This window comes from Rhinoraja longicauda, chromosome 31, assembly GCF_053455715.1.
Source record: "Rhinoraja longicauda isolate Sanriku21f chromosome 31, sRhiLon1.1, whole genome shotgun sequence".
Taxonomy (NCBI): domain Eukaryota; kingdom Metazoa; phylum Chordata; class Chondrichthyes; order Rajiformes; family Arhynchobatidae; genus Rhinoraja; species Rhinoraja longicauda.
In genome coordinates this window covers 374,857-400,722 of record NC_135983.1, presented here as the reverse complement: position 1 = coordinate 400,722, position 25,866 = coordinate 374,857, and the positions used below count along the sequence as shown (strand labels likewise).

The 25,866-nt window shown below is 48.1% G+C and overlaps 1 protein-coding gene across 1 annotated transcript in view; it reads right to left on the bottom strand.

The window, feature by feature from the left end:
- Positions 1-25,866, bottom strand: part of LOC144608254 (microtubule organization protein AKNA-like) — a 75,841-nt gene that overhangs the window by 9,135 nt on the left and 40,840 nt on the right. The window contains exons 12-15 of the mRNA XM_078425848.1: positions 16,966-17,097; positions 15,296-15,391; positions 11,697-11,813; positions 805-934 (exon numbers count right to left, since the gene is read on the bottom strand). Of these exons, the coding sequence (XP_078281974.1) occupies positions 805-934; positions 11,697-11,813; positions 15,296-15,391; positions 16,966-17,097 (475 nt within the window). The remainder of the gene's footprint in view (positions 1-804; positions 935-11,696; positions 11,814-15,295; positions 15,392-16,965; positions 17,098-25,866) is intronic.

The following is a 25,866-nucleotide window of genomic DNA, read 5'->3' as shown; positions in this document are numbered from 1 at the left end:
GAGGGGCAGGTGTGGGTGGGGGGGAGTGTGGGTGGGGGGGAGTGTGGGTGGGGGAGGGTGTGAGGGGCAGGTGTGGGTGGGGGGGAGTTTGGGTGGGGGGGGGTGTGGGTGTGGGGCAGTGTTGGTGGGGAGGGTGGGAGTGGGGTATATGGACTGTCCCTTCCCTCCCCCACTGGGTGGGGAGCAGTGAATGGGCTGTGGGAGAGGGTGCTGGGTGACAATAAACCAGTTGGCTTTAACTCCAACAGGTACACATGACAGACAATATAAAGAGGAATTGGCTTTGTTGCACATTGCCAACCAGGGTGTGATTTCTGGGTGCAGCGTTTCATAGAGTCATAGAGTCCTACAGCACAGAAAGAGGCCCTTCGGCCCATCGTGTCCGTGCCGCCCGTTACCAAACACAGTCTAATTTTAATCCCATTTTCCCGCATTTGGACCGTAGCCCTGAATGTTGTAGCATTTCAAGTGCCCATCAAGTGCCCCTCCACCACCACCCCAGGCAGTGAGTTCCAGACTCCAACCACCCTCTGGGTGAAAAAGTTCTTTCTCACATCCCCGCGAAACCTCCCTCCCCTTACCCTGTATCTATGTCCCTGTATCTATGTTTGTTTGACTTTGTCCCCAGCTTCCCGCCCGTGGGCTGGGATGTTCCCGGGAGACGGGTCCAGGTGCCGGGACCCCAGGCCTTGCCTCCCGTGGGCTGGGATGTTCCCGGGAGACGGGTCCAGGTGCCGGGACCCCAGCTACCCTCCCGTGGGCTCTCCGGACCAGACAGGTCAGGTCACTCTGCATCATACTCACTGCACAGGTGAGACGGGGGGGATGTAGCCCAGCGTGGGGGCGTAACCCATGGCAACAGGACGCTCCTTCATGCCCACGCCTCGGCCTTCAACACTTTGACGCCGCTCGGCTGGCCGCTTCTCTTCAGCAACTGTCAAGAAACACGTAGAGGCAACTGAGGAAACAAGCCGACTGCAGCACAGAGCCACCGAATACATCACACTGACAGAGGCAGAGCGTTGTGGGGGAAGGTAGATATTCACTGGAGACCTGTGACCAGTTTAGTTTATCGTCACCTACCCTGGCCAGTGTGTGACTCGTCCTTGATGATGCTGCTGGCCTTGCTGAGGCAGCGTGAGGTATACATTGATGGTTTGTGTGATGGTCTGGGCTGCGTCCACACTTCGCTGCAATCTCTTGCGGTCTTGGATGGAGCTGTTCCCAACCCATGCTGTGATCTATCACAGTAAAATGCTTACTGCGGCACATCTGTAGAAGTTAGTGAGAGTTGTTGGGGACATGCAAACTTCCAAAGCCTTCTAAGACCAGTGGAGTTCTGCATGGATCTATGCTGGCACCTCTGCTGTTTTGTGTATATATACACTGACCAGCCAAAACATTATGGCCTGATGAGCCAAAACATTATGCCCACCTGCCTAATATGCTGTTGGTCCTCCATGTACCGCCCCACACGCAGCAGAGTGCGATGCACTGTGTATTATGACACATTCCGCCCGTGACCACTCCTCTCTGGATTGAGATCTGGAGAATTTGGAGGCCAGGGCAACACCATCAACAGCATTCAAGAAAGAGCTGGATAGAGCTCTTAAGGATAGCGGAGTCAGGGGGTATGGGGAGAAGGCAGGACGGGGTACTGATTGAGAATGATCAGCCATGATCACATTGAATGGCGGTGCTGGCTCGAAGGGCCGAATGGCCTCCTCCAGCACCTATTGTCTATAACACTTCATCATGTTCCTCAAACCATTCCCCAACAATGGGTGCAGTGTGGCAGGGCGCATTATCCTGCTGAAAGAGGCCACTGCCATCAGGGAATACCATTGCCATGAAGGGGTGTACCTGATCTGCAACAATGTCAAATTGACATCCACATGAATGGCTGGACCCAGGGTTTCCCAGCAGAACATTGCCCAGAGCATCACACTCCCTCCACCGGCTTGTCATCTTCCCACAGTTGGTTCGGACTAGACAGGATAGCCTTTGTTGCCATCGCCCATCGATGAGACTTGGGCGCCCAACACCCTGTCGCCGGTTTGTGGTTTGTCCCTCCTCGGACCACTGTCGGTAGATACTCACCACTGCTGACCGGGAGCACCCCACAAGCCTTGCCGTTTCAGAGATGCTCTGACCCAGTCATCAGGCCATAACAATTTGGCCCTTGTCAAAGTCGCTCAGGACTTCACTCCTGCCCATTTCTCCTGCATTCAACACATCAACTTCACGAACTGACTGTTCACTTGCTGCCAAATATATCCCACCCCTTAACAGGTGCCATTGTAACAAGATAATCAATGTTATTCACTTTGCCTGTCAGTGGTCATAATGTTTTGGCTGATCGGTGTATATACATGACAGACACAAACAGTTGGAGTAACCCAGCAGGCCAGGCAGCATCTCTGGAGAAAAGGAATAGGTCATGTTTTGGTCGTGGGGTTGTGGGGTAGATGATACCCATTATGGGCTCCACCTTTCCTTGATCATCACTGCATATTTTTCAATCATTTGTTCTACATCTCTCTATATCACAGTCTAAATCTCTCATTTCCCTTTCCCCTGACTCTCTGTCTGATGAAGGGTCTCGACCTGAAATGTTAACTATTCCTTTTCTCCAGAGATGCTGTCTGTCCCACTGAGTTACTCCAGCTTTTTGTGTCTATCTTCGGTTTAAACCAGCATCTGCAGTTCCTTCCTAAACGTTTATACATATGACTTGGGCACAATCGTAGTCGGCTTGGTTGGTGGTTGGTTGCTGATGACACAAGATGGCTGGAGTCATGGACTGTGAAGAAGGCTGTCAACATATACAGCAGGATTTGGATCAGCTGCAGAAATGAGCGCAGAAAGTGCAAATGTAGTTTAATCAGAGCAAGTGTGAGGCGTTCACATTGGGAGATCAAGAGTGTTTTGTGGTCATATAGAGTTATACAGCATGGAAACAGGCCCTTTGGCTCAACTTGCTCATGTGGACCAAACTGCCCCAATTACACTAGTCTCACCTGCCCGCATTTGGCCTCTGTCCCTCTAAAACGTTCCTATTCATGTACATGTACATGTCTTTTCAATGTTGTGATAGTATCTTCCTCAACTACCTACTCTGGCATCACAAAATGAGTAACTCAGCAGGTCAGGCAGCATCTCTGGAGAGAAGGAATGGGTGACGTTTTGGGTAGAGATCATTCTTCAGACGGCTCTGACAGACCTCTTCTGGCAGCGCATTCCATATACTCACCATCCTCTGTGAAATAGTTGCCCCTTTAATAGAATTATTAAATCTTTCCCCTTTCACCTTCAGCCTACGTTCTCTTGTTCTTGATTCCCGTGCTCTGGGTAAAACACTCTGTCCATGTGATCTATCTATTCCCCTCATGATCTTATACACCTCTATAAGATCACCCCTCATCTCCCTGTGGTCCAAAGAATAAAGTCCTAGGCTGCCCAAACTCTCCCTATAGTTCAGGCCGTTTAGTCCTGGCAACATCTTTGTAAATCTTCACTGCACAATTTCCAGCTTAACAACATCTTTCCTGTAGCAAGGTGACCAATACTGAACACAATCCTCCAAATGTGACCTCAGCAACATCTTGTACAGTTTTAACATAACATCTCAACTTCTACACTCATTTCCTTGGCTGATGAAGATCTACTTGACCACCCTACTATATCTACATGTGACGCCACTTTCAAGGAACTTTGTATCTGCATTCCTAGATCCCTCTCCTCTACAATATCCCCTTGGCCCTGCCATTCACTGTGCAGGTCCTCCCTGGTTTGACTTCCCAAAATGCAACATATTGCACTTATCTCCATCAAATTCTATTAACCATTCATAGCGAGAGGATTTGAGTTTAGGAGCAAGGAGGTCCTACTGCAGTGGACAGGGCCCTGGTGAGACTGCACCTGGAGTATTGTGTGCAATTCTGGTCTCCTAATTTGAGGAAGAACATTCGTGCTATTGAGGGAGTGCAGCGTAGGTTCAGGTTAATTCCTGGGATGGCGGGACTGACATATGATGAAATATGGGTTATGGCTTCTAATCAATGGAATATCGGATGATAGGGGATCTTATAGAAACATATAACATTCTCACAGGATTGGACAGGCTAGATGCAGGAAAAATGTTCCCAATGTTGGGGGAGTCCAGAACCAGGGGACACAGTTTAAGAATAAGGTTTATTCACAAAATGCTGGAGTAACTCAGCAGGTCAGGCAGCATCTCGGGAGAGAAGGAATGGGTGACGTTTCGGGTCGAGACCCTTCTTCAGACTGAGGAATTAAGAATAAGGGACAGGCCATTTAGGACTGAGATGAGGAAAAGCTTTTCCACCCAGAGAGTTGTGAATCTGTGGAATTCTCTGTCACGGAAGGCAGTGGAGACCAATTCACTGGATGTTTTCAAGAGAGAGTTAGATTCAGCTCTTTGGGGTAACGGAATCAAGGAATATGGGGAGAGGCAGGAACGGGGTACTGATTTTGGATGATCAGCCATGATCATATGATCGGTGCTGGCTCAGACTGAATGGCCTCCTCCTACACCTATTTTCTATGTTTCTATGTTTCAGCCCACTGACCCAGCTGATCAAGATCCTGCTTAAGGTCTTTGAAAACCATCTTTGCCATCTGTAATACCACCCACTTTAGTGACATCTGCAGACTAACTAATCCTGCCTTTAGTTTAGTCCAGTTTAATTTAGTATATTGTTATGTGTACAGTGAAAAGCTTTTGTTGCATGCTAACCAGTCAGCGGAAAGACAATGCATGATTACACAATACATGATTCACAATAAGGGAATGACGTTCAGTGCAAGGTTAAGCCAGTCAAGGACAACGGTCAACATTCTCATCCAGATCATTGATATGTGTGGCTGAGGAGCTGGTGCAAGCGGCAGGGATTTAGATTCTTAGACCACTGGGATCTGTTTTGGGGTAAGGGGGAATTGTACAAAAGGGACGGGTTGCACCTCAACAGGCGGGGGACCAGCATTCTGGCAGGCAGGTTTGCCACTGTTACATGGGTGGTTTTAAACTAAATAGTGGGGGGGGGGCTCAAATGGGAAAGACAAGGATGGAGTTAAAGGGAAAGAGAGTATAGGAATAATTAAGAAACACCCCAGAATTAACGGGACAGAAAGCTCACGAAGCTATAAGAGAGAATGGCCAAGTGCAATAGGAATCGATGTGAAAGGTGAGATGAGCAAAGGATTAAAAGTACTATATATGAATGCGCGAAGTATAAGAAGTAAAGTGAAGAGGCTCAGTTAGAGATTGGTAGATATGACATTGTGGGGATTACAGAGACGTGGCTGCAGAAGGAGCAGGACTGGGAACTGAATATTCAAGGTTATACATCCTATAGAAAGGACAGGCAGGTGGGCAGAGGAGGTGGGGTAGCTCTGCTGGTGAGGGATGGAATTCAGTCCCTTGTGAGGGGTGACATTGGGACTGACGAGGTAGAGTCACTGTGGATAAAGTTGAGGAATTGTAAAGGTAAGAAGACACTAATTGGAGTTATCTACAGACTCCCAAATAGTAGCCCGGATGTAGGGTGTAAGTTGCAGCAGGAGTTAAAATTGCATGTAACAAAGGTAATGCCACTATAGTTATGAGGGATTTCAATGTGCTGGTAGACTGGGAAAATCAGGTTGGTTCTGGACCCAAAGAAAGGGAGTTTGTAGAGTGCCTCCGAGATGATTCTTAGAGCAGCTTGTACTAGAGCCTACCAGAGAGAAGGCAATTCTGGATTTAACGTTGTTCAATGAACCTGATTTAATATGGGAACTCAAGGTAAAAGAACCACTTGGAGGTAGTGACCATAATATGATTAGTTTTAATCTGCAGTTTGAGAGGGAGAAGGTTAAACCAGGAATGTCAGTGTTGCAGTTGAACAAAGGGGACTATGAAGGCATGAGGGAGGAGCTGGCCAAGGTTGAATGGAAAAGGATCCTAGCAGGAATGACGGTGGAACAGCAATGGCAGGAATTTCTGGGCATAATCCAGAAGATGCAGGATCAGTTCATTCCAAAGAGGAAGAAAGATTCTAAGGGGAGTAAGAGGCAACCGTGGCTGACAAGGGAAGTTAGAGATGGAATAAAATTTAAAGAAAAGATGTATAAGATAGCAAAGAGTAGCGGGAAGCCAGAGGAGTGGACAACTTGCAAAGGACAACAGAAGATAGCAGAAAGGGCAATATGAGCTGAAAAGATAAGGTACGAAGCGAAGCTGGCCAAGAATATAAAGAAGGACAGTAAAGGCTTCTTTAGGTAAGTTAAGAGAAAAAGATTAGTAAAGACAAATGTGGGTCCCTTGAAGGCAGAAACGGGTTGAACAGGTACTTTGGATCTGTCTTTACGAAGGAAGACACAAACAATCTCCCAGATGTACTAGTGGACAGAGGATCTAGTGAGACAGAGGAACTGAAAGAAATTTGCATTAGACGAGAAATAGTATTGGGTAGACTGATCGGACTGAAGGCTGATAAATCCCCAGGGCCTGATGGTCTGCATCCCAGGGTACTCAAGGAGGTGGCTCAAGAAATCGTGGATGCATTGGTGATCATTTTCCAATGTTCAATAGATTCAGGATCAGTTCCTGCGGATTGGAAGATGCTGGAGTCAATTATTAAAGAGGTAATAACGGTGCATTTGGAGAGCGGTAAAAGGATTGGTCCAAGTCAGCATGGATTTATGAAAGGGAAATCCTGCTTGACTAATCTTCTGGAATTTTTTGAGGATGTGACAAGTAAAATGGATGAAGGAGAGCAAGTGGATGTAGTGTATCTAGACTTTCAGAAAGCCTTTGATAAGGTACCACACGGGAGGTTGGTGAGCAAAATTAGAGCACATTGTATTGGGGGTAGGGTATTGACATGGACAGAGAATTGGTTGGCAGACAGGAAGCAATGAGTAGGAATAAACGGGTTCTTTTCAGAATGGCAGGCAGTTGAGAGTGGAGTGCCGCAAGGCTCGGTGTTGGGGCTGCAACTATTTACAATATATACTAGTAATTTGGATGATGGAATTAGAAGTAACACTAGCAAGTTTGTGGATGACACAAAGCTGGGTGGCAATGTGAACTGCGAAGAGGATGTTAGGAGGTTGCACGGTGACTTGGACAGGTTGAGTGAGTGGGCAGATGCATGGCAGATGCAGTATAATGTAGATAAATGTGAGATTATCCACTTTGGCGGCAAAAATAAGGAGGCAGATTATTATCTCACCGGTGTCAGATTAGGGAAAGGGGAAGTGCAACGAGTCCTGGGTGTCCTTGTACACCAGTCACTGAAAGTAAGCGTGCAGGTACAGCAGGCAGTGAAGAAAGCTAATGGCATGTTGGCCTTCATAACGAGAGGATTTGAGTACAGGAGCAAAGAAGTCCTCCTGCAGTTGTATAGGGCCTTGGTGATACCACATCTGGAGTATTGTGTGCAGTTTTGGTCTCCTAATTTGAGGAAGGATGTTCTTGCTATTGAGGCAGTGCAGCGTAGATTCACGAGATTAAACCCTGGGATGGTGGGACTGTCATATGAGGAAAGATTGGAAAGAATGGGCTTGTATTCACTGGAGTTTAGAAGGATCAGAGGGGATGAGATGGATAAAATCATAAAAGGACTAAACAAGCTAGATGCAGGAAAAATGTTCCCAATGTTGAGGGAGTCCAGAACTAGGGGCCACAGTCTAAGAATAAAGGGGAGGCCATTTAAAACTGAGGTGAGAAGAAACCTTTTCACCCAGAGAGTTGTGAATTTGTGGAATTCTCAGCCACAAAAGGCAATGGAAGCCAATACACTGGATGATTTTTTAAAAAGTTACATAGAGCTCTGGGGGCTAGCGGAATCAAGAGATATGGGGAGAAGGCAGGCATGGGTTACTGATTGTAGATGATCAGCCATGATCACAATGAATGGTAGTGCTGGCTCGAAGGGCCAAATGGTCTCCTCCTGCACCTATTTTCTATGTTTCTATATCAACCACAAACAGCAATGGGCCCAGCTCTGATCCCTGAGGCACACCACTAGTCACAGGCCTCCGGTCTGAAAAGCAACCTTCCTCCATCACTCATGACTCGTCAGTACCCCACATCTCCACCCTTGCTCCTCTCCCTCCAGTCACAACAGAGACAGAGTCCCCCTAGTCCTTGCCTTCCACCCCATCAGCCATCGCATGTAACACATAATCCTCTGAAATTTTCGCCACCTCCAATGGGATCCCACCACAAGCCACGTTTTACCATCTCCACCCCTTTCCGCCTTCCGCAGAGACCGTTCCCTCTGCAACTCCCTGGTTAACTCATCCCTTCCCACCCAAACTACCCCCTCCCCAGGTACCTTCCCCTACAACCGCAAAAGATACAACACTTGTGGCTATACCTCCTCCCTCAACTCTGTCCAGGGACAGTCATAGAATCATAGTGTGGAACAACTTGCCCACACCAGCCAACAATGTCCCAGCTACACTAGTCCCACTTGCCTGCGCTTGGTCCATATCCCGCCAAACCTGTCCTATCCATGTACCTGTCGAACTGTTTCTTAAACGATGAGATAGTCCCAGCCTCAACTGCCTCCTCTGGCAGCTTGTTCCATACACCCACCGCCCTTTGCGTGAAAAAGTTACCCCTCGGATTCCTATTAAATCTTTTCCCCTTCACCTTGAACCTATGTCCACTGGTCCTCGATTCCCCTACTCTGGGCAAAATACTCTGTGCAGATACCCGATTTATGCTTCTCATGATTTTATACACCTCTACAGGATCTCTCCTCATCATCCTGTGCTCCATGGAATAGAGACCTCTCCCTAAGGCTCGCACCCTCTAGTCCTGGCAACATCCTTGTATATCTTTTCTGAACCCTTTCAAGCTTGACAATATCTTTCCTTTAACATGGTGCCCAGAACTGAACACAATATTCTAAATGTGGCCTCACCAACGTCTTATACAACTGCAACATGACCTCCCAACGTCTATACTCAATATTCTGACTGATGAGGCCAAAGTGCCAAAAGCCTTTTTGACCACCTTATCTACCTGTGACTCGACCTTCAAGTAACCATGCACCTGTACTTCTACCATTTACTGTGTAGGTCCTGCCCTTGTTCAACATCCCAAAATCCAACACCCCACACTTCTCTGTATTAAATTCCATCAACCATTTCTCCGCCCACCTGGCCAATCGATCCAGATCCTGCTGCAATCGTTCACAACCATCTTCACTATTTGCAAAACCACTAACTTGCTAATCTTGTCCTGTATGTTCTCATCCAAATCATTGATGCAGATGACAAACAGTAACGGGCCCAGCACCGAACCCTGAGGCACACCACTAGTCACAGGCATCCAGCCTGAGAAGCAACCTCCCACCCTTCCACCCTCTGCTTCCTTCCATGGAACCAATTTGCTATCCATTCAGCTATCTTTCAGGTTAGCCAGAGGTTCACTTGCACCTCCTCCAACCTCATCTACTGTATCCGTTGTTCAAGATGTGGACTCTTATACATCGGCGAGACCAAACGCAGACTGGGCGACCGCGGAACACCTTCGCTCAGCCTGCGTGAACCAACCTGATTCCCGGTTGCCGGACACTTTAATTCTCCTTCCCATTCCTACACTGACCTTTCTGCCCTCGGTCTCCTCCATTGTCAGACTGAGGCTAAACGCAAATTGGAGGAACCGCATCTCATATTTCGCTTGGGCAGTGGTATGGATATTGATTTCTCTCACTTCAGGTAGCCCCGGCATTCCCTCTCTCTCTATCCCTCCCCCACCTAAGTCACACTAGCTTCTCATTTTCACCCTAGGCAAGGCAAGTTTATTTACATAGCACATTTCAGCAACAAGGCAATTCAAAGTCCTTTACATAAAGCATTAAAAGCAATTAAAAACAGTCATTAAAGAGAATAGAAAATAACAACAAGCTAAAATAGAATAAGGCAGGTATAAAATACAAGAATAAAAGTTACAGTGCAGTGTAAGAAATGAATAATTATTTGATTTAATAAAAGGCAACGTCAAACAGGAAAGTCTTCAGCCTTGATTTAAAAGAACTGAGAGGTGCAGTGGACCAGCAGTTTTCTGAGAGTTGGTTCCATATATGTGGTGCATAAAAACTAAACGCTGCTTCTCCATGTTTAATTCTGACTCTGGGGACAGAAAGCAGACCTGGGACAGAAAGCAGACCTGTGACAGATGACCCGAGAGGTCTGGATGGTTCATAATGTAGCAAGAGAAATGTATTTGGCCCGAGACCATTCAGTGCTTTATAAACCAACAGTAGTATTTTGAAATCAATTATTTGACAGACTGGAAGTCAGTGTAAAGACCTCAGAACTGGAGTGACATGATCCACTTTCTTGGTCTTGGTGAGGACCCTACAAACAGCTAACAATGGCCTGTTTCCTTTATCATCGTTACTTTTTTGCATATCTTTCATTTATTGTTCTTTATCTCTCCACATCACCGTCGATATCTCTCGTTTCCCTTATCCCCAACCAGTCTGAAGAAGGGTCTCTACCAGAAACATCACCCATTCCTTCTCTCCAGAGATGCTGCCTGTCCCGTTGAGTTATTCCAGCATTTTGTGTCTATCTTCCACCATCACTCTCCACTTCCTTCCGTGAATCCAATTTTATATCCATTCAGCTATCGGTCCCTGGATCCCTTGCGATCTAACCTTCCAGAGCAGCCTGCCATGCGGAACCTCCAATCTCAATCTTATGTGCCAGAGCTATCTCTTTGACCCCCTGATTTCCTTCTTAAGTGTGCCCCAGAGTTCCCGAAACTCCTCAAGGGATATATTTGATGGCAGCTGCCTCTATCCGTCCCTTGTCTCCTTTTTCCAAACCAGAGCTTCAATTTCTCTGGTCATCCAGGCTTCCTTACTTCCACCTGCCGTGCCCTTCACACCCTGACCCGAACTCTTGTCATCACACTTTAAACAGCCTCTCACTTTCCAGACAATCCTTTGCCTGCAAACAACCTATTCCAATCAACTTGAGCAAGGTCCTGTGTAATACCTTCAAAATCGGCCTTGCTGCAATTCAGAATTTTAACATGGGCCTTTTGAAAGGAAAGAATTTACACGTGTGACAATAAAAGCACCATTGAACCATTGAAGAACTTGGAGGAACAGCACCTCATATTTCGCCTGGGCAGCTTGCAGCCCAGTGGTATGAACATCGACTTCTCCAACTTTAGATGGTTCCTCTGTCCCTCTCTTCCCCTCCTCCTTCCCAGATCTCCCTCCATCTTCCTGTCTCCACCTATATCCTTCCTTTGTCCCGCCCCCTGACATCAGTCTGAAGAAGGGTCTCGACCCGAAACGTCACCCATTCCTTCTCTCCTGAGATGCTGCCTGACCTGCTGAGTTACTCCAGCATTTTGTGAATAAATACCTTCGATTTGAACCATTGAAGATCACCCCTGAGGCTCTTGAACTAACAGCAACCCTACCTCAGCAACAATCTACTGCGGGCTTTGTTTCGGTAGTACTGAGTATTGTATTATTGTATGGTATATTTATTTGTTGTGTTGTTGCGTTAATGGGCTGTTCAGTTGCAGCAAGTAAGAATTTCACAGTTCCGTTTCGTTGCAAGTGACAATTAAACGCTGACAATGGTGATGAAAGGCAAAGGCTGGTTCGACTGACATTTAACCAACTTTGTCAATGCCTGGAACACACACTCACCAGGATGTGGCTTGCCCTCAAATCCACGTTTATCATGTGTCACCCGTCGTTTACAGGCAGGACAGGGGTTCCTCCTGGGGCTGCTGGTGAGGAAGCCGGTAGTCTTTGTCCAGGTATCTGCCAGAGATCACACAGCTCACCATTCATTGCTTAGTCCACATCACCACAATGCCCAATCATAACTCAACCCTTTGCCCTGGGCCCCATGACTGAAAGAAATGTAACATCTTTATGTTTTCTTAATCTCATTCTGTCCTAATGCCCAATTGTACGAGGCAGTTTTACAGGATCCAATGCAGGACTGAGGCAGGTGAGAGGCCGGACGTTGGTATGGAAGGTGATGGAAGAACATTCAGTGGACAGAGTAGGCAGCAGCATGACAGGTAGCAAAGAAGGACTGTTGGATTAAATTGCATTCATTTCCGTGCAAGAGGCCTGAAGGGTGAGGTAGATGAACTCAGGCCATTGATAGGTACTGGGCCATTGTAGCCGTAACATAAACCTGGCTACGAGAGGGCCAGGACTTGCAGCTTAATGGTCCAGGGTACAGATGCCCACAGGAGAGGTTGGGATGGGGGAAAAAAGGAGAGGGTGTTGCTTTATTGAATAAGGACAATGTCACGGCTGTAGTCTGAGATGACATTACTGATGGTTCGTCCAGTGAGGCTGTGTGGATGGAGCTGAGAAATAAAAAAGGATGAGCACCTTGTTGGGAGTACACTACAGGCCCCCAAATTGTTTAGGAAAATAACTGCAGATGCTGGTACAAATCGAAGGTATCACAGAATGCTGGAGTAACTCAGCAGGTCAGGCAGCATCTTGGAGAGAAGGAATGGGTGACGTTTTGGGTCGAGACCCTTCTTCAGACTGACGTCAGGGGGCGGGACAAAGGATATAGGTGGAGACAGGAAGATAGAGGGAGAACTGGGAAGGGGGAGGGGAAGAGAGGGACAGAGGAACTACCTAAAGTTGGAGAAGTCAATGTACATACCGCTGGGCTGCAAGCTGCCCAGGCGAAATATGAGGTGCTGTTCCTCCAATTTACGGTGAGCCTCACTATGACACTGGAGGAGGCCCATGACAAAAAGGTCAGACTGGGAGTGGGCAGGGGAGTTGAAGTGCTGAGCCACCGGGAGATCAGGTTGGTTAAGGCAGACTGAGCGAAGGTGTTGAGCGAAATGATCGCCGAGCCTGCGTTTGGTCTCGCCGATGTAGAGAAGTTGACATCTGGAACAGCGGATACAATAGATGAGGTTGGAGGAGGTGCAGGTGAATCTCTGTCTCACCTGGAAAGACTGTTTGGGTCCTTGGATGGAGTCGAGGGGGGAGGTAAAGGGACAGGTGTTGCATCTCCTGCGGTTGCAGGGGAAGGTACCTGGGGAGGGGGTGGTTTGGGTAGGAAGGGACGAGTGGACCAGGGAGTTACCAAGGGAACGGTCTCTGCGGAAAGCCGAAAGGGGAGGAAATGGGAAGATGTGGCCAGTAGTGGGATCCCGTTGGAGGTGACGGAAATGTTGGAGGATAATTTGTTGGATACGCTGGCTGATGGGGTGGAAGGTGAGGACAAGGGGAATTCTGTCCTTGTTATGAAGGGGGAGCAAGAGCGGAGCTGCGGGATATAGAGGATGCCCTAGTGAGAGCCTCATCTATAATGGAAGAGGGGAAGCCCCGTTTCCTAAAGAATGAGGACATCTCTGATGCCCTAGTGTGAAACACCTCATCCCGGGCGCAGATGCGGCGTAGACGGAGGAATTGGGAGTAGGGGATAGACTTTTTGCAGGAGGAAGGGTGGGAAGAAGTGTGGTCCAGATAGCTGTGGGAGCCAGTGGGTTGACTACTACTACTGGCCACATCTTCCCATCCCCTCCCCTTTCTGCGTTCCGCAGAGACCATTACTCCAAAGACGTACAGGTATGTAGGTTAATTGGCTGGGTAAATGTAAAAATTGTCCCTAGTGGGTGTAGGATAGTGTTAATGTACGGGGATCACTGGGCGGCACGGACTTGGTGGGCCGAAAAAAGGTCTGTTTCCGGCTGTATGTATATGATATGATATGATATTAACTTTAGATAGGTCCTCTATCCCTCTCTTCCCCTCCCCCTTCCCAGTTCTCCCACTGTCTTCCTGTCTCCACCTATATCCTTTCTTTGTCCCGCCCCCCCCTGACATCAGCCTGAAGAAGGGTCTCGGCCCGAAATGTCACCCATTCCTTCTCTCCAAAATGCTGCCTGACCTGCTGAGTTACTCTAGTATTTTGTGATAAGGCCCCCAAATAGTCAACGGGAATTAGAAGTGCAAATGTGCCAGGAGATTGCGGGCAGCTGCAAGACTAATAAGGTTGTCATAGTAGGGGATTTTAACTTTCGCAATATAGACTGGGGCTGTCATAGTGCCAAGGGCTTAGGTGAGGTGGAATTTGTCAAATGAGTTCAGGAAAGTTTCCCCATGTAATACGTAGAGGGCCCTACATGGGAGAGCGCACACTTCATTTACTCTTAGGAAATTGGAAGGGCAAGTGACTGATGTGTCAGTGGGAGAAAGCCTTCACAGTGAATGGCAGAGCCCTGGGGAGTGTTAAAGAGCAAAGGGATCTAAGAGTTCAGGTAGTGCAGGGGGAACTGCAGATGCTGGTTTAAACTGAAGACACACACAAAAGGCTGGATTTAGTAAGAAGGGTCTTGACCCAAAACATCACCTATTCCTTTCCTCCAGAGATGCTGCCTGACCCACTGAGTTACTCCAGCCTTTTGGGTCTATCTAAGAGTCCAGGTACACAGTTTCTTGAGAGTGCTATCACAGTTAGGTAGGGTGGTCAAAAAGGCTTTCTGTACATTGGCCTTCCACAGTCAAGGTATTGTGTATAGAGGTTACAGTTGCACAAGACATAGGTGAGGCCACTTTTGGAGTATTGTGCTCAGTTTTAGTCATCCTGCTATAGGAAGGCTATTGTTAAGCTGGAAAGAGTACAGCAAAGATTTACAATGATGTTGTCAGTGGTTGAGGGCCTGAACAACCCTCAGTGGTTGAGCAGGCTAGAACTTTATTCGCTGGAGCGCAGAAGGATGAGGGCTGATCTTGTGGAGGTGTATAAAATCACGAGGAGAATAGATAGGGTAAATGCACAGTCTTTTACCCAGAGTAGGGGGGTCAAGAATCAGAGGACACAAGTTTAAGGTGACTGGGGAAAGATTTAGTAGGAATTTGAGGTGAACTTTTTCACTTAGAGGATGGTGGGTATACGGAATAAACTGCGCGAGAACGTTGAGGCAGGAACAATAACAACATTTAAAATATATTTGGACAGGTACATGGATAGGAAAGGTTTAGAGGGAGATTAACCTAACACGGGCAGGTGGGACGAGTGTAGATGGGGCATCTGGGTTAGCATGGGCATGTTGGGCTGAAGAGCCTGTTTCCATGCTGCATGATTCTAAGACACGGAGTAAGTGAAGATGGGGATTTGAGTCGGGTAAGTAGGGCAGCCACAGTTACTCCTCTCCTCTCCTCTCCCACCATTACTGCTCTGCGAGTTTTCTGTAACTGGCAGACATTTCCCATAGTGTAGGGCCTCTTGGCTTGTCCTGGAAGATCAGACTCACCAGCCCTCTGTGCAGGGGATGCTCCACAGGATGGACACGGCTCCCAACCAAGCCCATGCTCACGATACCATGGTGCAAGCAAACTATAGTCAGTGCCTGGGGGAAAATATACATCAGCTCCAGGTGTAAACTATTCACATGCCAAGTGTTCATTCAAGGGCTCCAGAGGCTAAGTTTACAAAATGAATTCTGTGAACAACAACTCCAGATCATTCAAAATAGGCCAGTGCCTGATTCACATGGGGAGGGGACGGGGGTGCAAGTTAATGGGATGATAGTGGTGAGGAGGGGAGGAGAGGGGAGGGGATAGTGAAGGGAAGGGGAGATAGAGAGAAGGAAAGGGGTGGTACAGAATGGAGAGATAGGGAAAGGAGAGAGGAGGAAACGGGAGACGGGGAAAGGGGAGAAAAGGGAAAGCAGAAATAGAGAAGAGAAAGAACAGGAATGGAGAGATAGAGAAAGGGGAGATAGAGAGAGACAGGGAAAGGGGAGACAGGGAAAGGGGAGACAGGGGAAAGGGGAGATGGGGAAAGGGGAGGTAATTAGTGCCACACACTAACACTATCCTACACACTAGGGACAATTTACAATTATACCAAGCCAATTAACTTACAAACCTTTGTATGTCTTTGAAGTGTGGTCGGAAACCAGAAATCCCAGAGAAAAACCCATGCGGTCACGGGGAAAGAACATACAAACTCCGTTACAGACAGCACCCGTAGTCAGGATCGAACCCGGGTCTCTAGTGCTGTAAGGCAGCAACCCGACCACTGCGCCACCGTGCTGCCCCTAGCTGGGTGTACCAGTGGCACTGGGACCTAGGGTGTGACCTTCCCCTGGTGGCTGGGTCAGAGGCTGAGGCTGAGATGACCGCTGATACTCACCCTGCTAACAGGACCATGATGGACATTGGAGAAGCCGGGACAACCAGGCAACATTAACAAGGATACGTTTTATTATTAGTTTTAGTTTTTAGCATTTAGAGATACCATGTGGAAACAGGCCCTTTGGCCCACCGAGTCCATGCCGACCAGCGATCACCTCATAGACCAGTTCTATTCTACACACTAGGGACAATTTACAGAGGCCAATTAACCCACAAACCTGTACGTTATTGGAATGTGGGAGGAAACCTGAGAAAGCCCACGCAGGTCATGGGGAGAACGTACAAACTCAGTACAGACAGCACCTGTCGTCAGGATCAAACCCGGGTCTCTAGCGCTGTAAGGCAGCAACTCTACTGCTGTGCACCATCCCACCCCCTTGTGTTAAATATGCTCAATTAATATTTTTGTAAAACTTATTCTTTAATCTGCAACAGAACTAGAATCATGGAACCATAGATCAGATACAGCATGGACGGACGGCCCTGTGCCCAGTGTCTGTGCCTGTCTCGAGGGATCTCCATCCAGGTCTCAATTCCAGCCCTGGCCCACACCAGCAGATCCTGCCCCCTCCTGCACATGTGGGAGCATTTCTGTGCCCCCCCCCCCCCCCCCTCGCGACCAGTTCCAGATCCCACTATCTCTGGGTTAGAGCATGACTCCTCTCCTCCCCTCCAATCTCTCATCCTCCTGCTTCTGGCCCCTCAGTGAATGGAAACTGGAGCTTCCCATGGACTTTAACCAGGCTCTTCACCATTTAATCCACTCAGAGCTCGTACACTTTACCTGTGTAAGGGCCTCTAACAGGCCTGGATCTCTGAAGCCTGCATGGAGTGGGCCTCTTGGGGTTCTGGATGACTGAGGCGTGTTTGGAAGCTGAAGGATGTGGGTCAGAGGAGGATGCTTCTGATTCAGTGCCTGGAAGAAACACAGTTATTAAGATCTTGTCCTTGAGAGATGGCACTCCCTAACACTCCTCCATAAACTAGTGAAGGCAAAGAACCACCAGTAATGGTGCAAACACTACACTCGCTGACTCAATGGTCTCAGTGTGGAGTGTATCTACGGGGGACAATGTTTGGTGCAAGCACACATTGCAAAGTGAATCCATGTTCAAGGAGTAACATTGTCACCACAAAGAGCATTTAATAAAGAAAGTAGCAATTCTTTGGAGTAGATATACTCAAAATGCTGGAGGAAGGGAAACGAGAGATATAAACAGTGGTTCTATATCTCTCCACATCACCGTCTATACTGTATCACTTGTTTCCCTTTCCCCTCAATCTGAAGAAGGGTCTTGACACCAAACGGCACCTATTCCTTTTCTCCAGAGATGCTGCCCGGCCCAGGAAGTTACTCCAGCTTTTTGTGTCTAACTTTGGTTTAAACTTGCATCTGCAGTTCCTTCCTACACATTTCATTGGAGTACACTGATTCTCCAAGATCTGACTCTACTGTGAAGTTTGATCTTGGCCTCCAATGTCTAAACGTGCTGCTGTCTGTCTGTCCCCTGCAGTTGGTGAGATGTTTCCACACAGCTTCTGAGTCTTGTGAAAGCAGGTCAGGATCAACGATGCTGTCAGATCTGCCTCCATCCCCACCCTGACAGTACCCTCCATCCCTACCCCTGATAGTACCCTCCATCCCCACCCTGACAGTACCATCCCCACCCTGACAGTACCATCCCCACCCTGACAGTACCATCCCCACCCTGACAGTACCATCCCCACCCTGACAGTATTACCCCCACCCTGACAGTACCATCCCCACCCTGACAGTACCATCCCCACCCTGACAGTATTACCCCCACCCTGACAGTACCTCCATCCCCACCCTGACAGTACCATCCCCACCCTGACAGTATCACCCTCACCCTGACAGTACCATCCCCACCCTGACAGTATCACCCCCACCCCTGACAGTACCATCCCCACCCTGACAGTATCACCCCCACCCTGACAGTACCTCCATCCCCACCCCTGACAGTACCTCCATCCCCACCCCTGACAGTACCATCCCCACCCTCACAGTATCACCCTCACCCTGACAGCACCTCCATCCCCACCCTGACAGTACCACCCCCACCCCTGACACTATAACCCCACCTGACAGCACCTCCATCCCCACCTGACAGTACCTCCATCCCCACCCTGACAGTACCCTCCATCCCCACCCTGACAGTACCACCCCCACCCCTGACACTATTACCCCCACCTGACAGCACCTCCATCCCCACCTGACAGTACCACCCCCACCCTGACAGTACCTCCACCCCCACCCTGACAGTACCTCCATCCCCACCCCTGACAGTACCTCCATCCCCACCCTGACAGTACCACCCCCACCCGACAGTACCATCCCCACCCTGACAGTACCATCCCCACCCTGACAGTACCTCCATCCCCACCCCTGACAGTACCATCCCCACCCTGACAGTACCTCCATCCCCACCCCTGACAGTACCTCCATTACCAGCCCTGTCAGTACCATCCTCACCCCTGGCAGTGCATTCCAGGTATCTTCTGCGTAAAACGTTGCCCTGCACATCTCCTTTAGACTTCCATTGCTTACCTTAAAGCAATGCCCTCTAGTATCTGAGGTTGGCAACCTGGGAAAAAGGTTCCCACTGTCTATCCTAGGTTTCTCGTAATCTTCTGAACTAATATTTGCCCCTCAGCCTCCGACGCTCCAGAGAAAAGTTTGTCTGACCTTTCCTTGTAGCGAATATCAGGTAACATTGTGAAAAACTCTTCTGCACCCTCTCCATAGCTCCACATCCTTGATGTAATGGGGCGACTGGAACTGCACATAATACTCCAAATGTGGCCTAATGCAAATGCTCCAAATGCAACGTTTGTCGGCACTGGGCCTGTACTCACTGGACTTTAGAAAAATGAGGGGGGGGGGGGGGGGGACCTCATTGAAACGTACAGAATAGTGGATAGAGTGGATGTTTCCACTAGTGGGAGAATCCAGGACTAGAGGTCATAGCCTCAAAATTAAAGGACGTTCTTTTAGGAAGGAGATAAAGAGAAACTTCTTTAGTCAGAGGATGGTTAATCTGTGGATTTCTTTGCCACAGAAGGCAAAGTCAGTGGATAGATTTAAGGCAGAGATAGATAGATTCTTGATTAGTATGGGTGGCAGAGGTTATGGGGAGAAGGCAGGAGAATTGGGTTAGGAGGGAGAGATAGATCAGCCATGATTGAATGGCAGAGTAGACTTGATGGGCTGATTGGCCTAATTCTGCTCCTATCACTTATGTTCTTAAGATCTAACCATAGTTTTACACAACTGTAATATTACTTCTTGACTTATACAACAGACGACTGATGGAGGTAAGCATACGATAGATACACCTTCTTTACCTCTCGAGCTACTTGTGTTGCTACTTGGGGGCCTAGACTCCGAGATCTATTGGATCATCAGACTATCTGGTGTAATAATAACCTGTACCTATCAGATTCCAACAACAATGTTTAGGTTTATTCTGGTTCATTATTGGCACATGTACTGAAGTACAGTGAAAGGCTTTTTTTGTGTGTTATCCAAACAGATTGGAGATCAATGATGCATTGAAGGTGACACGCATGAAGTGCAAATGCACAGTGACATTTGTTTCTTACAAGCAGTCCAGTAGAATATTGCCAGACCCAAACAGATCCCAGATTAGCAAATTGTACATAAATAGTCTCCTGATTCCACATGCGAGGCTTTGACGCCATTTTCAGAGTTCAGTCCAGAGTACATGTACGTATTGTATGGCAGGTATATCATAGGTATACTTAAATACTTAAATACAATGTTCAAATTAAAGTACAATCGATAGAGTAAAGGGGAAGATACAAAGTGCAGAATATTGTTCTAAGCATTGTATCACATTGTAGGTCATCAGTTCTTTCAACAAAGAGCGGTAGGGGGTGCAGCGGGCCTTACAGCGGCAGAGACCAGGGCTTGATCCTGACCACAGGTGCTGTCTGTACGGTGTTTGTACGTTCGCCCCGTGACCACGTGGGTTTTCTCCGGGTGCTCCGATTTCCTCTCACACTCCAAAGAGTAGGTTAATTGGTTTAAGTAAGAATTATAAATTGTCCCTAGTGTGCAGGATAGTGTTAGTGTGCGGGGATCACTGGTCGGTGCAGACCCGGTGGGCCAAAGGGCCTGATTTCATGCTGTATCGCTAAACTAAACTAAACTAAAGTCCAGTGTCCTCATTGGGGTGGAGGTGAATCGGTGAGAACTGCAGCTTATGGGAGGACTGTTTAGAAGCACAATAACAGAGGGGAGGAAGCTGTTCCTGAATCTGGTGGTGCACACTTTCAAGCTTCTGTACTTTCTCCAGATGGGAGCAGGGAGAAGAAGGAATGACCGGGGAGGGACTTCTTTGATCATGTTGGCTGTTTTTCCCGAGGCATCGTATAGATAGAATCCGTGGTGGGAAGTCTGGTCTGTGTGATGGACTACACTATATTCAGTTCAGTTTATTATCACGTGTACAGTGAAAAGCTTTTGTTGCGTGCTAACCAGTCAGCAGAAAGACAAGACATGATTACAAATGAAGGTAGACACAAAATGTTAGAGTAACTCAGCAAGACAAGCAGCATCTCTGGAGAGAAGGAATGGGTAACGTTTTGGGTCGAGACCCTTCTTCAGACTGTATGGGGGAAGAACATTTAGTGCAAGGTAAAGCCACAAAGTTCAATCAAGGATAGTCCGAGGGTCACCAAAGAGGTAGTTAGTAGTTCAGCACTGCTCTCTGGTTGTGGTAGGATGATTCAGTTGCCTGATAACAGCTGGAAAGAAGCTGTCTGCAGTTTCTCATGGTCTTGGGCAGAGTTGTTCCCAAACCAAGCTGTGATGCCACCCATCAGTGTGTTTCTATGGTGTGGGAAGAAACTGCAGGTGCTGGTTTACACCGAAGATAGACACAAAGTGCTGGAGTAACTCAGCGGGTCAGGCAGCATCCCTGGAGAGAAGGAATAGGTGACGTTTTGGGCCGAGATCCTTCTTCAGAGTTGGGGGAAAGGAAAACAAAAGATATAGACGGTGATGTAGAGAAATATAGAACAAATGAATGAAAGATATGCAAAAGAGTAATGGTGATAAAGGAAACAGTTAACTGTTTGCTAGGTGAGAACGAGAAGGTGGTGCGACTAGGGTGGGGGAGGGATAGAGAGAGAGGGAATGCCGGGGTTACTTGAAGGTAGAGAAATCAATATTCATACCACTGGGCTGTAAGCTACCCAAGGTAAATATGAGATGCTGTTTCTCCAATTTGCGTTTATCCTGTCTGACAATGGAAGAGACCGGGCGAGGACAGAAAGGTCTGTGTGGGAATGGGAAGGAGAATTAAAGTGTAACTGAAACTGAACACTTCTTACACATTACATCACATTGCCTAGAGTAAGATAATCAAGAACCAGAGGACATAGGTATAAGGTGAGGGGGGAAAGATTTAAAAAGAACTTGAGAGCTAACTCTTTCATGCAGTGGGTGGTGGGTGTATGGAACGAGCTGCCAGAGGAGGTAGTTGAGGCAGGGACTATCACAACATTTAAGAAACATTTAAACAGATACATGGCTAGGATAGGTTTAGAGAGATTTTGTGCCAAATGCAGGTAGGTGGAGCTAGTGTAGATCAGTTCAGTCTAGTTTATTGTCACATGAACCGATGTAGAGTGAGAAGCTTTTGTTGCGAGCTAACCAGTCAGTGGAAAGACATTACATGATTACAATCGAGCCATTTACAGTATGTAGATACTGATAATACATGATAAGGGAATAACGTTTAGTGAAAGGTAAAAGCAGCAAAGTCCAATCAAGAATAGTCCGAGGGTCACCAAAGAGGTAGATAGATAGGACATGTTGGCCGGTGTGGGCCTATTTCCACTCTATAACAACTGTTCATGTTCCCCTGAGCCCAGCCACTACCACACAGTATAACCATTGATATTTCTCGTTGCAGCTAACTCACGCCATGTTACCTCCCCACTCCCATAGTTCACCTTCTGTCTCCATTTTACCTTTTCCATCCCCCACCCAATGAAAATCTGAGAGAAGAAATTACTCCTCATCTCAGTCCTCTTTTGAGACAATCTGCTCAGGGAAATTGGGGAAATCAAGTGCCAATTTTACAGGTGAATCTGCAGTGGAGAGAGGTGGCAGCTACAACTTCCTGGACATGTCATGTCTTGTGCCCATGGATGGAATCATGGAGAAGGCACGTTAACACCTCACATTATTCAGTTTAAAGAGATTTGGCATGTAAAGTTCTGAAGAGAATCTGAAGAAGGGTCTCGACCTGAAACATCACCCACTCCTTCTCTCCAGAGATGCTGCCACACCCGTTGAGTTACTCCAGCATTTTGTGTCTTTCTTCGGTGTAAACCAGCATCTGCAGTTCCTTCTCACACATTTATTGTTTTCATTGTGTTTTGCACTATTGTCCTTATTTTTTTGCAAAGATATTTTGTTCCTTTCTGCTTTCTGTCTTGCAGAATTTAGGTGTAATTTATCTGGAATAATGCATAATCAATGTATAATTAGCATTTTGAGTGTTGTCTGAGTCTTTGTGCTGTTGCAAGGAGATTTTCATTGTACCTGTACCTCAGCACATTGTACACATGACAATAAACTCGACTTGGCTAATGTTGGTCTGAGACCCTTACTTGAGGGGAACATCCTTCCTGTCAAATACTTCCTCACAAGAAAACCCATCCAAATGCAGAATAATCTGACAGACTGTATCCACTGGTCAGGGCATTGTGTGTAAGTGTCAGGAAGTCATGTTGCAGCTTTACAGGACACATTTGGGGAATTCTGTGCAGTTCTGGTCCTCCCATTACAGGAATGATGTGGAGGCTTTGGAGAGGGTGCAGATGCTATTTTATCACAATGCTGCCTGGATTAGAGTGCATTAGCTATAAGGACAGGTTGGACAAACTTGGATTGTTTATTCTGGAGCTTCGGGAGCTGTGAAGTTTATAACATTATGGGAGGCACAGATAGGGTAGACAGTCAGAATCTTTCTCCCAGGATAGAAATATTAAAATGAGAGGGTGTAACTTTTTGGTGAGAGGGACAAAGTTTAAAGGATGTGTGCAGGCTGGGTTTTCTGTTACAGAGGGTGTGATGAATACATGCAACGTGCTGCTAGGGGTGGTGGTGGATATGATGGTGGCATTTACGAACCTTTTAGACAGACACATGGATATGCAGTAATGGAGGGAGATGGATCATGTACAGATGGAGATTAGTTTAACTTGGGATCATGTCCTGTGCAGACATGGTGGGCCAAAGGATCTGTTCCTCTGCTGTACTGTTCTTTGTTCTAACTTTCCCTGAACTGCCGCCAATGATAATATATGATTCCTTAGACAGGGGATTGAATGTGCACAGAGTCTCTGGTCTGGTCGCATCACTGCCTTGTAGAGTTGAAGGAAGACTTTCTGGGTGATCTTATGGAGGTGTATAAAATCATGAGGGGAATGGGTAAGGTGGAATGCACGGAGTCTTTTACCCAGGGTAGGGGAATCCCAAACAACAAGACATATGTTTCAGGAGAGAGGAGGATGATTTGGTCGAACCCTCTAGGCAATTGTTTCACTCAGAGTACAGGTACTAAAACAGCATTTAGAGGACACTCGGACAGCTACAGGTCCAGAGCCTTGCTGGATTATCCGTTTGCTAGACCAACAGAGGTCATGGCCTCTGAAAAGAGTGCAACTGTACTGGAATGTTCCGCCTAAGCCGCCGAGGGGCAGAGACACCAGCCCACAAGGTTGGCCTCGAAAGTTGGCTATGGGAACGAATCTGCTGGCTCCAGCTGGGCTGGCCACAGGGTGCAAATCCAACCGGCCATATTGCATGGAGTGTCCCAATGAGGTCAAGATCAGCCGCCTCACCTCACCTGGCCTAGGTGCCACGTTTTCGGGGGGACTTCCAGGAGGGGAATTTGAAGTGCGCTCTCGTAATTCTGTCCAGATTAACGGAGGTGCTGGACAACTAGTTTCTGGAAAATGAGTGGTGGACTTGTATACGGATAGGAAAGGTTTAGAAGGATATGGGCTAAACATGGGCAAGTGGGACTAGCTTAGATGGGGCATCGTGGTTGGCATGGATGAGCTGGGCTGAAGGGCCTGGTTCATTCAGTACATCTCCATGATTCCAAAAGACAGATGGGGCAAGATCTTGGACACCAAGATACTGAAAGGCCTGAGGGACACAGGTCAGAAGATGCTGCATGGAACAGTATTGCAGACGTGGAGCTCAGACTTCTGAAAACCTCTCCTAAGACCAAAAGAGTTCTCACTTTTTCCACAGGAGACCAGATCATGCAACAGATGTCCAGACAAAGGACACTTGCCCACCCGTCACTAATTATTCCTGACAAGTTGATCTTCTGACCCTTTGAACCTCCTGTGCATTGATGAAGATCAAGCCTGGTCCTCTGCTCAGCATCACTCTCCATCACTGGTTCCCCTTGGCTCTCCTTGCGCCCAGAAACTATCAAACGCAAAGACTCAGTCTCCAGCCCTCTGGGACAGACAGTTCTAAACATTCACCCAATGGCGGGATTTCCTCTCATCCCAGTCCCTGACAACCTGTCTCTGATTTTGACACCGTGTTGAGCCTAGATGCCCAAGTTCGCGACCTGCTCTGCAGCTAGCTTCTCATGCCTTGCAAGTTCTGGATAAGACCCCAACTCTGGAGAACACAGTCCAAATACTACACTGTCTGTCGGCACCCAACAAATTGATAACAACAGCAGATTCAACAGATATCCGAGGGGTAATCTTTTCACACAAAGGGTGGTGGGCATGTGGAACGAGGGTGGTGGTGGGCATGTGGTGGGGTGGTGGGCATGTGGAGGGGTGGTGGGCATGTGGTGGGGTGGTGGGCATGTGGTGGGGTGGTGAGTATGTGGAACGAGGGTGGTGGTGGGCATGTGGTGGGGTGGTGAGCATGTGGAACGAGGGTGGTGGTGGGCATGTGGTGGGGTGGTGGGCATGTGGAGGGGTGGTGGGCATGTGGAGGGGTGGTGGGCATGTGGTGGGGTGGTGAGTATGTGGAACGAGGGTGGTGGTGGGCATGTGGTGGGGTGGTGGGCATGTGGAGGGGTGATGGGCATGTGGAGGGGTGGTGGGCATGTGGAACGAGGGTGGTGGTGGGCATGTGGTGGGGTGGTGGGCATGTGGTGGGGTGGTGGGCATGTGGAGGGGTGGTGGGCATGTGGTGGGGTGGTGGGCATGTGGAGGGGTGGTGGGCATGTGGTGGGGTGGTGAGCATGTGGAACGAGGGTGGTGGTGGGCATGTGGTGGGGTGGTGAGCATGTGGAACGAGGGTGGTGGTGGGCATGTGGAATGAGGGTGGTGGTGGGCATGTGGTGGGGTGGTGGGCATGTGGTGGGGTGGTGGGCATGTGGTGGGGTGGTGAGCATGTGGAACGAGGGTGGTGGTGGGCATGTGGTGGGGTGGTGAGCATGTGGAACGAGGAGGTAGTTCTGGCAGTGACTATCACAACGTTTAAGAAACATTTAGACAGATACATGGAGAGGACAGGTTTAGAGGGATACGGGCCACACGCAGGCAGGTGGAAGATGGGACATGTTGGGCCAAATGGCCTCTTTCCACGCTGTCTGACTCTATGCTGAGAATCTAAAATAAGAACAGATACTTAGATCAGGGA